Below are 12,014 nucleotides of genomic sequence, written 5' to 3' on the forward strand. Positions count from 1 at the left end.
GTACAAGGAGATAAACTCTGTAGCTCCTATGGGTAGTTATTATGTACCGTGTACTTCATTACAAGGAGGTATACTCTGTGGTTCCTATGGGTAGTGTTATTATGTACTGTGTACTTCAATACAAGGAGATAAACTCTGTAGCTCCTATGGGTAGTTATTATGTGCTGTGTACTTCATTACAAGGAGGTATACTCTGTGGTTCCTATGGGTAGTGTTATTATGTACTGTGTACTTCAATACAAGAAGGCTTACTCTATTGCTCCTATCAGTAATGTTATTATGTACTGTGTACCTCATTACAAGGAGATATACTCTATATCTTCTATGGGTAGTGTTATTATGAACTGTGTACTTCATTACAAGTAGGTTTACTCTACTGCTCATGACGATAGTGTTATTATGTGCTGTGTACTTCATTACAAGAATGTATACTCTATAGCTTCTATCTGTTTATGGATAGTGTTATTATGTACTGTGTACGTCATTAGAAGGAGGTATACTCTGTGGCTCTTATGGGGAGTGTTATATACCATAGGAAACGCAAAGGTCTGTCATACCTGGCCTGGAAATCATAAAAGTCTGAGCTTCAGATTCATTTTTCAGCTTCAGACAATCTAAAAAGACCATCAGGTGCAAAGTGAGCTGTGACTGGTTAATACAGAATATCAAGCTTAAAGGATCTGGGGTCTCAGGTCCATTTTCTTGGCTTGTATTCTTCATAAATTTCTACAAGAAAACTGAAGCTCAAGCTCAATGTGTTAAAACATTTTAAGTTCTCAGACTTTGATTAGAATTATAAAATTATGTAAATGATTTTTGACCTACAAGCTTGTCAAGTTCCAGCTACTACCATATACATGAAGGATCACATCTGATTCTGAATTTGAGCTTCAGCTAAACAAAGTTTCAGAATAGTGGGCATGAATTTTCAAATACCACTTGTGCACAACATACAAACTCAGACAGAACATTAAAAAAGATCCAAAAAAACATTTCACTACTGAGAATAAATTTCTTAATTTAGTCCACTGTATAATGTCTATACTCATTTTTAAGTTGAATCCAACTACAAACAGCATAGAACCTGATCTGCTATTGCATAATGTGCCAGTGGATTGGGGTCCAACATTGCTAGTTCCACAGATTACTCCTAACAAACTGCATTGACCCAGATCTTCTGGCATATTATGCAATGACTAATCTGGGTCTTTGCAGTTGAACTTGACTTACAAGAGAATATATATTATTCTACAATTTTTTGTATACTGTAAGGTTATGTTCTCTAATGAGCCATGTCTCGAAGTCCAGTTTCTGTGTTCAGATAACATGAAGTTTGAAGACTGCTGAGTATACATAGTACTTGAGGCAAAAGTGAAAAGTACAAAGACAGATAACAATGAATTTGTTTTATTCATTATTGACATGGATATAAAATTGAACATTTTTCTATTATATTTATCTCTATTTGTGAATCGGCAAAAATTGTATGCAAATGAAATTTTAAGTTGTGTAAAATGACAATGGCTGATCTATTAAAAATTAAGTTTCTTTTCTTGTTCAAATTGTTGCTAAAATAGAGGATTCACTTTAAATTGCAGAAGAAATGATTAATGAAAAATGAATATTCCAAATAAGTCTGGTAGTGTCTGAGCTTACTGGTAATGACTGTTCTATTTGATGAAAACAAATAATGAATACCATATAAGCTTGTTTATAGCTGAATCCAACTGCAAACTGCATAGACCCAGATCTGCCATTGCATAATGTGCTAGCAGATCTCGGTCTAAACCGCTTGTAAAGACTAATTATTTGAAGAAAACAATATGCACCATGATCTTCCAGGGTATTATGCAATGGCAGATCAGGGACTATATTTTTTTCAGTTGGATTCAACTTGTAAGCAGGTATATATGGCAACTGATTAAATTAAATGTTGAAATTATTTGCAAGTAACTCGCTGTGTAAACATGGTGAACAGAATTTGAATACAAAATTAAAATAGCAAAATGTCAATGAATATTTTTTTCCTGACAAACACTTATTTTAAATACTAACGAAAATTTCTGATTGGATATCGTATTGTTTTACTGCTGTCCCCAATATTCATAATGTTTTACATTTCATTCCACTCATTCACTCTTTATCTCTTAACACACAGATGTACTAAAAAAAGTTCCTGAGATGCTAAAAAGCTAATTTCTTCATCAAAAGGTACACAAAGGAGTCGACTTCAAAGCCATGCAAATTGTTGGCATCTCCTTGTAGCCTCATTAGGAGTCCCCCATATGACACATATGCTGCACTGGAATGAGAGAAGAATGAATAAATTACAAAGTACAATATATTTCATACTGAGAAACCTTTAGTAAACTATAATTTATCTGCATACCAATTACCTGTAATGCTGCTTATCTTGACAAACTGTGAGTCAAGCAATTTCACGTTTTTTCTTGCTCTTTTATTACTTTTTAGGAAAACCCAATTAATGGACAAAATCCATGTTTAACAGAGGGCACTGACCAATTATTTGAAGTATCCTTGATTTTATTAAGATAATGGATATTTTGTCTGTCAATGTAAAGGGTAGGGAATTTGTAGAAATGATTATATGGGACAAATGGTCAGCTATAGAGAGAAATTTATTGCAAAAATGTTTTCTTTCTCTTTATCGAACAGGTTTATTGTTTGGTGTAGAGGTACCTTTAATGCCTATTTACTGTATTTTACAACCTGTTATATACCAAATGGCTGGTTGCTTTTGTTCATTGTTTATATGATTCCAGCTATTTCAGAAAGATATTTCAAGTAGATATTAGGACTTATTTCAAGAATTACAATTTTTTTATACCAATGGAAGGACATCTAAAAATGTATAATACAAAAGTGTGGGGAGAATCTGACAAACACCACAACATACAAAGATGTGACCTTAAACTATATATGTGCCTCTGATCTCAAAGCTGAACATTTGCCCCAGCACCTTCACATGTAATCCATGACTTCAAACCCTGACTTGAGCTCCTTGACCATGACCCTTCACCTGTACCTCAAACCTCAACATCTGCCCCTGCACCTTCATATGTGATCCTGTACCTCAAACCTCAACATCTGCCCCTGCACCTTCACATGTGATCCTGTACCTCAAACCTCAACATCTGCCCCTGCACCTTCATATGTGATATATGACCTCAAACCCGAACATGTGCCCCATGCTTTTGAACCTTCACATGGGATCCATGACTTAAAACCTCAACATGTACCCCTTGACCATGAACCTTTACCTTTGACCTTAAACATCATAATGTGCCTTGACCTTGAATCTTAAAGTATTATCCTTAACCCAGAACCACATGTACAACTTCTTGACCTTTAAACAAAAAACTTCACGCCATGAAATCCCCTCTCAAAAGGAAGATGTAAACATAAAGTTAAAAAACATTGGCATGCAACTTCAGTGAAACTATGTGCTAGATGATGCATGTGAAATATTTGTAATGATGTAGGCAACGAAACCATGTTTCTTTCATGAATAAAACAATGTAAGAAATATGAGGTATGATCAACTTTTAGAAATGATGAACCAAAGCACATGGCAGGCAAAAATTGACATAAAAATGCATGTGCTGACAGAAAGATAACAAATATGTGCTTAATCCCTAAATGATGTCTAAGAGTGCTGACAGTAGGATGACAAATATGTCTAATTCCTAAATGATGTCCATGAGTGCTGACAGTAAGACAACAAATATGCCTAATCCATAATTAATGTCCATGAGTGCTGACAGTAAGATAACAAATATGTCTAATGCATAAATGATGTTCTTGAGACCTGACAGTAGGATAACAAATATGTCTAATGCATAAATGATGCTCTTGAGACCTGACAGTAGGATAACAAATATGTCTAATGCATAAATGATGTTCTTGAGACCTGACAGTAGGATAACAAATATGTCTAATGCCTAACTGATGTCCAAGAGTATTGACAGTAAGATAACAAATATGTCTAATGCCTAACTGATGTCCAAGAGTATTGACAGTAGGATAACAAATATGTCTAATGCCTAACTGATGTCCAAGAGTATTGACAGTAGGATAACAAATATGTCTAATGCCTAACTGATGTCCAAGAGTATTGACAGTAAGATAACAAATATATGCATATATGAGACAATCCCATGTTAATGTCCAAGAGTCATACATTTATCAGGATCTTTGGAATATTTGGATGTTGAAATATTAAATATATAAATAAATGAACACTAGAAAAAAAAGAGATAAAGAAAACAGAATATGAAAATGAAAAAAAATATAAAAAAAATAAATGGAAAAAAGCTCAAAAATGTCCAATAGATGTATGGAGAAAAAATAGGAATGTTGTTGAGATAATCGTAATCTTACAATGTATGTTAAAATTAGACATATATTTTATATAAGTGTTTCTAAAATTAGTTGTTTCTCTTCTAGCTGCAAAGACAAGTTTCAGTTTAAAAAAATCTGCTCTGCTCTAATAGACTACAAGCCAAACAAACAAAATACAGACATAATATATGAAATAAACTATTGTATGCATTCATTTTTCTTTTTCCATACATCCATTTTGTTTCAAACATAATTGATAGATGTCTGAAGCTGAGAGACAATAATTAACAAGTTGTGAGAAAATGATTTTCAAGCTATGAGCAACTTTAGCGTTACAGATTTTAGCAAAAACTTCTGGGCCGAAAAAGAAGTGCGTTTTTGAAGGAGTATGGATAGTGGTTGTTACCATGGCGATACAACCAGCTAACCACACTGCCATAAAACCACACCAACCAACCAATAAAAATAGAGCAATTTTTTAGCAGTTAAATTCAAATATTTCAATTAAAATGTTGGAGGTGCTGCTATTCAGTGTAGATAGGGTTGGTGTATGGGATAAGATAAGATTGATGGATGGAAAAAATGAAAAATGAATGCATGAAACATGACATTTGTGAGAGGACAATGCCTTTTTTTCCTGAAGAATCTGTTTTTATCAGGAGACAGCAAAGTACAAGATCCTCACTTTTAGCTGAGTCTACCTTCTTTTTAGTTAACAATCAACGCTTTAACATTGATCTTAATTTTAAGTGGATGGACACAGACAGACAGACACACGAACATGCAAACACCAAAGTGACTGCCATGTCAAACTTCTAACAAAGTAGACTTGACAAGAGAAATTAAACTTGATGCTGAGACAACACTGAAGCTTGGAGATAAACAGATAAACAGATTCCTCAGGTTCACTGAAAATGAAAGCAAAAATCGTTTTTAAAAATATGTTATAACTTCATGCAATTTAACATAAAATCAAAACACGGTGCAACTACTCTGGACCAGAGGTAACTCATTACCCCTAATCCAAGAATTCTGAACTCAATGCAAGAAAACTATTTTCCCACAAAATATTCAATTTTATCAAAGAGTCTCATTTTCCCTCTTCTTTCTGTAATATAAGCATGCTAGACATTCATCTTGTGTCTGTCCATAGAGATAATTTTTCTTATTTCAGTTGTAACCAAAATGACCTTTGTTTGAGGATTTTAATAATTTACCAGAGTGCTACAAATAAGTTTTACTTATTTTCCTTTGAATATGTATCCACTTTTGGGTTCATGTGACTTTCAGTTAAATCAGTTCTTTTCATGTTGTCTTCAGCATAGCATAACCCTGTTCATTCTTGGAAAAGCCTTTTTCCATTTTGTTTACATTAATATCTACCTAGAGCAAACAACTAATGGAAACCTGAAAACTGAATCCACCAATCGTCCGAATCCCAGCATAGTACCACTTACCATGATATTCGTAACTTTGTTTGCATAAGAAGCACAGAATAGCAAATACCATATAGCATAGGTTCCCATCTGATGTTTGCATAATGCAACAATGTATACAAATTTACACTGTTCTCCATAATTTAAATCGAACTGCACTGATCTTGATAAAATACTTTACTCAGATCTCACTTCATGTTGTTACAGTAAACATGCATGTGGATACAATATAATTAGATAGAAAAGACTGAAACCAGCACTGCATAGAAAAGAAAAACAACCTAGAATCATGTGATTTTTTTTGGGGGGGGGGGGAACTATCAGATCACAAACTGTTTCTCTTTCATACAATTTTATATAACATTGTTTCTTTTTGTCATTTCATGCAAATACTATAAATACTGTTGATTAATAATTTACTGTTTATCTATAACATGAAGAAAATCGATTGCCATTTGATTTCCGGAACAAATTTGCTTAAAACTGCAGTGGAATTGCCAACTACATTACATTTACAACACTGATAACTCTTGTACTTTCTGATTAACTTTAAAAAAAATTGCACACCAAGTTTATACATAATATCCATTGAACTTATATCACACAATACCAAAAATAATGTGATTAATATTTTTGAAAAATAACAATACTTGATATGTTACATAATGGATTATTAAATAGCTTACCATCCAAAAACTTGCTTATAGCAAAGGAAATGTCCAAATAATGTATGCTGTTTCTTCACCCTGCCATTTTAACAATCTGTTACGTTGTTTCTTCACCCTGCCATTACAATAATCTACTAGCTTTGACAACATAACATTCCTCATGCTTTCAGCATTATTCTCATATCCGGGTCATGTGACATGGACTGCTTCAGTCAGGTGACCCAAAAGGATAACCTAATAGAGACTGATTTTTAAAAGAAAATACTTATTTCAAAAAGAAAATATCTATACAGATATCAGCAATTACATTTTTAATTTAAAACAGGAATAAATATATAAATGTAGGTTCAAAAGATAAAAGTGGTAAGCAAAGAATCAGATGGTAAGCTTTCGTACACATGTGATATATATATATATATATATATATATATATATATATATATATATATATATATATATATACATATATATATATAGTATTAACACATTAACCCCTAGCGATGACTTAGCAGCCTACTGCCGAACTCTGTAGCGTCATGGTCATGCATGATACACTAAAGTGGGTGGTATTATAGAAAGGTAGACAGATGTAGCTCTACAATGATACCAAATAATCTGGAATATCTAGTTGCACTACAAAATACAGATAAAAAAAACCTAATTTTTTGGACCCGACTTTTTTTTTTTTTACCCAAAATTCGCCGGTGGTTGAAATTTGATTTTGTGTCCGGATTTTAGACTTTTTGGTCTCAGATCTAAGACAAACTGGTATGAACTGCAAACAGACAGATGAGCCTTTGCAAAAAGTAGGATGAGATGGCCATTTGGAATAAAGAATGGTCTCCATACAAAAATAATGGCTCTGTTTAGCAAAAAAAAAAAAAAAAAAAAGGAACTCCAACTTTTACTCTTCTGCTCATGTGCAAGTCAAATAGCCAATGAAAAATGATGTTTCTAACACAACTAGGCAGTATGTTATTGAAAGATGAAAGATGACCGGGGATTTGGTGTTTTCGAGTCTATTCAGAAATAGCTCTCAAAATGTGTTTCCTATTTGATTTTCAGGCGAAAATGACAAAAAGCTCCAGAGGTTAATGTGTTAATGAAAAAAATTAAAATTAAATATTTAAAATTTAATCTACTGAAATTATGATGCAGAAGCAATACATTATTAACATGCACATTAATTAACAAATATTGGAAGTTAGCACTAAGTTAGCTTTAGCTCTATGTTTCCATCATGCAGCGGGTGAAGAGGTGATGAGGCTGGGTTAGATGTCAAGGTCACCTCAAGGTCAGGTCTACATGTAATTCTATATGACACCACAAAGGTCAAGGAAAAAAGATTGGTGAGATGACCCCATAAGCTGTCATACCAGATTATGCATTTACAGTCAGCATGCAATGTATAATGCACACCTGGTATGGAGCCACTGGAGCATTATGGGTAATATTCTGTATTTTTCAATCCCATGCTCCTTTACTTGGTCAGAAGTCATATGTGATAGTCTTGTTTTCTTCTGTATTTCATTGGAATACAAATTAAAAACTACTTTTTTAAAATAAATTTAAAGTACTTCTGACATCACATCTGAATTCCAAAAATGATCTTCAAGACCTCCCAATTCCCAAAATTAGTAGGGTTTTTTTTCACTTAAAATTTTCATTTGGATTATTTTGTGTCTAATTTATTTCAAAACTTAATTGTATGGGCCCAAGTATTAAACTGTTAGTAGTTTTAATGGACCAAACTGAAAGATCCCAGCCTGTACACAGAGGTTACAGAAGGAAATGATGACAACTACACTACAAATTAAGCAGAACATTTACGAAAGCATGCAGCAGTTAGAAATTCAGAAATCTAAAGATAGCACTATCTAGCTTGCAGAATCTGATGATTGCTTGGTTTTCCTCTGGCTGTAAGTACCTTTCTAGTTTATGTTTGCATTCTGTATTCTTACACTTTTGGAATTCAAATATGTTCAAGAAGTGTTTCAATGGGAATGCAAATTACCTTCTTGACAAAAGAATGTTTGCTGTGGCAAGCAGTTAATTTGTTAAAATTAAAAGAGAATCCATTATGCCTTTATTTGATAATCAAAAACAACTTCCATTGATCTTAATTTTAGAATAAATAATATCTGAAAAAAATAAATTAGGTTTTGAAAATATTTGAAATCACACCGATTTGGCAATTTGCCATTATTTAAAAGCAGAATAATACATGAAGGGTGAAAGCTGTAATGTTGGTTGTCCCAACACAAAGAAATATGAAAAAGCAAGTAAATTTAGCTTGACAATTAAAAATGTTTTAAATACTAATTAATATACATAAGGAAAACTGCCACACTAAAAAACATACGAGGTGAAGGACTGCTACCATGTTATGAAGTTAGTACATGTACAACTGAATGGGAAAAAAAACAATATAACTTATTCACACTCGAGCAAACAGCCATTAGTTACATACAAAAATATATCAAATAATATAGCTGCTCATTACAAAATACTGTAATGGATATTGAATAAAAAAATGTATTTAGATATATATTGTGATTTATCTAATTTCTAGGACATTAACAAATATTTACTTTTCTCACTACCTATATCCAATAATTTGTGTGCAAATGAAAACATTTTTTTCCATAAAATTTATATCACTGTTTATAATGTGTACTAATGCACCTGGCACATTCAATAAAAGTTCAGAAGTGGGATTAAGCAAAAATAAAATTAAAATATGGTGCTCTGTATAATAAAGAAAGGATATATTTTGGTTAATGATCCAGTTGCAAAGGTTAAAAAGAAAGATAAGATAGAATGAGTATGAACAATTGAGGGACTGACCATTAAATTTTCAAAAGGTTTGCTGGCAGGGGTATGATTTTATTGACATAACAGAAATTCGACCCCCAAAAAGCTTGAAACTAAATTTCCATTTCTGATTTACAAAAAAAAAAAGAACTCACTATAGCAGCTGAAGACAAAAAAAAAAATATCTCACTGAAAATGAAAAATATTATCCTGGTTTGAAAAATATCCAAAGCACCCATTCCTTTGAAAACTAAATGGTCAGTCCCTGATTTGAAATTTAAGTTTAATAATACTTTCTAAATAGCAGCTTTTCATGATTATATATGTGTGTGTGTGATTTGGATTTTTAACGTTGCTTGAACATTTTTTTGTCATATCGCTATGGTCTGCAGTGTGGCAGTTCATAGCGATGTCAAGCACAGGGGCATCATGCCACAGACATGTAGCATGATGTCCCACCCAGTCACATTATCCTGACACCAGGCTGACCAGTCCTAACTCTAACCTCTTAATGCTGAGTGCCACAGCTGTTAGTATCATTTTTATAAGTCTTTGGTATGACTCGGTCGGGGATCAAATCCACAACCTCCCACATCCGAGGCGGATGCTCTAACCACTAAGCCACCAGAGTGGTCACATGATTATATATATATCATCAGTACATACACCTTTAAGCAGTGTTAAATGTTTGCTGTACCATACTGTCAGAAATTCTCACACCTTCAATTTTTTCATTCTCCAACATTATCATTTTCCAACAGAACACCTTGTATTCCTAAGATTTGGTAAATATTTATTTAATAAGTAGCTGAAAATTATGAATAATGATACAACTTATCAAGACACATCAAACAGTTTGTGAAAAAAAAGTACAAAACTAAAGATAAAATGATAACAGAAAGTACAGTGTATTATAGATCCTCTTATAAAATATCTGAGAGTGTCGGATTAAGGCCATATATGAGACAGTGCCAGATTAAGGCCATATCTGAGACAGTGCCGGATTATGGCCATATCTGAGACAGTGCCGGATTAAGGCCTTCCAGGGCCATAAGCACTGAAATATCATGGCCCCCCTCCTCTTACAAAATGTGAAAATCATCCCACCCCCACAATATTAAAAGCTAAAAAGGTGGGAAAATACCATTGTTGCCATCATTCCAAATACAAACACTTGAACATGCAGACAGAAATGGTCATATATAATTCATTCAGTTTTGTCATCAACAATTAATTTGAATTTTTTCTGGTGCCCCTATAGGACTGGTGTGCTCAGCACATGCCTAGCGTGCTTAATGGGTAATCTGGCACTGCAGAGACAACATTCAAGTAAATCATGTAAAAATATCCAATAATGATAGTAAAGGACTGAAAATAAATTCCAACCAAATAATTATTTACATAATAAAAAGAGAAAAAGAAATAAAAGTTGAACTGTTTAACAGGATTTAAAGACCATGATCAAAACAAAAGGTGAAAATCAAAAAGTAGGTGTTGTAAACTTAAAGTCAGAAAAGTTAATGAGCTTCCATTCATGTTATGAATTTAATCTATAGTGTGTCACATCATTCAGCAATCAACAGAATTAAAAGAAAAGCAGGTAAATAACTTATCATAACTGAAGAGATTAAAACAGCATATTTAATTTATTTTATATTTAAAAAAATATGTACAACTATTATTTAACAAATTTAAGAATATTTGAAATCTTAGAGGTCTTCTCAATTCTGTTATATATAATTAATGAATTTATGCTTTATCCAAATCATGACCAATATACACACACACACATATATATATATATATATATATATATATATATATATATATATATATATATATATATATATATATATATATACATACATACACACACATGCACTGGAAATGTATAATATGGCATATACTAGCACAAAAGTATATTTACTTTAGGAAATGAAAGGAACACACTAAAGTTATACTGACTAATTACAAACAATGCTCATTTTATATACAATGTAATGTTAAAATTGTTGACAAGTATCATTCCATCTATTACAGATGAAATTTTGATTAGTTATACATATTCAGAAAAATAAAAGAGAAATAATAACCTGTAATAGACTTAGTCCACATCAGTTTTAAGTTTATGAAACCAGAAATTAAACTTGACCTAGGAAAATGCAATATCAGCTTTGATAACTTCCAAATAAATTGATTGGATCCATTATTGTAAACTAATTAATAAAAAAAACAAGCATAAATCTTATTCACATGTATGTTTAAACAGCATACATTTCTCTCTGGGATTCTACAGTGTGACAGCTGGAAATTAACATGTACAATTATTACAGTACTGTAAATTTTATACAACATACCCTTACTTAAAAGTGTAGTCCAACTGCAAACTGCATAGATGCAGTTCTGCTGGCACACAGAGCACTGGCAGATCCAGGTCTATGCAGTCTGTTGGAAGTAATAACCATAACAGACAAAACAGACCATGATCCCTATCACATGTGATGGCAGATTAAGGTCTATGTTGCTTGCAGCTGAACTCAATTTAAAAGCAAGTATGAATGGTACTATAGCTGAATGTCTTTAATCCTAAGAGCTGAAGCTAAAAGTTGCTTTTTTACCACAATTTGTATTCAGTTTCAAATCAACAGTCTCAGTTTTTGTATTCTGTAAATAGAATTTCAGTGAAATACCTTGCATTTCTTTCCAGATAATTTAATTCTCTCCAAGCAAAAGT

At 32.5% G+C, this 12,014-nt stretch overlaps 1 protein-coding gene across 3 annotated transcripts in view; it reads right to left on the reverse strand.

Moving 5' to 3' along the window:
- Positions 1 to 1,391: 1,391 nt before the first annotated feature.
- LOC149793166 (DNA-directed RNA polymerases I, II, and III subunit RPABC3-like) overlaps positions 1,392 to 12,014 on the reverse strand; it is a 35,740-nt gene continuing 25,117 nt past the window's right edge. For all 3 annotated transcript variants that reach the window (XR_016422726.1, XM_089967093.1, XM_089967092.1), the window contains one exon: positions 1,392 to 2,302. Coding sequence is in view for 2 of the 3 variants with exons in the window: in XM_089967092.1 (XP_089823218.1) it covers positions 2,185 to 2,302 (118 nt within the window). In the remaining variant the exon portion in view is untranslated. The remainder of the gene's footprint in view (positions 2,303 to 12,014) is intronic.

Source organism: Sinohyriopsis cumingii, chromosome 8 (assembly GCF_028554795.1).
Source record: "Sinohyriopsis cumingii isolate HCF-2022 chromosome 8, ASM2855479v2, whole genome shotgun sequence".
In the NCBI taxonomy this organism is placed as follows: Eukaryota; Metazoa; Mollusca; class Bivalvia; order Unionida; family Unionidae; genus Sinohyriopsis; species Sinohyriopsis cumingii.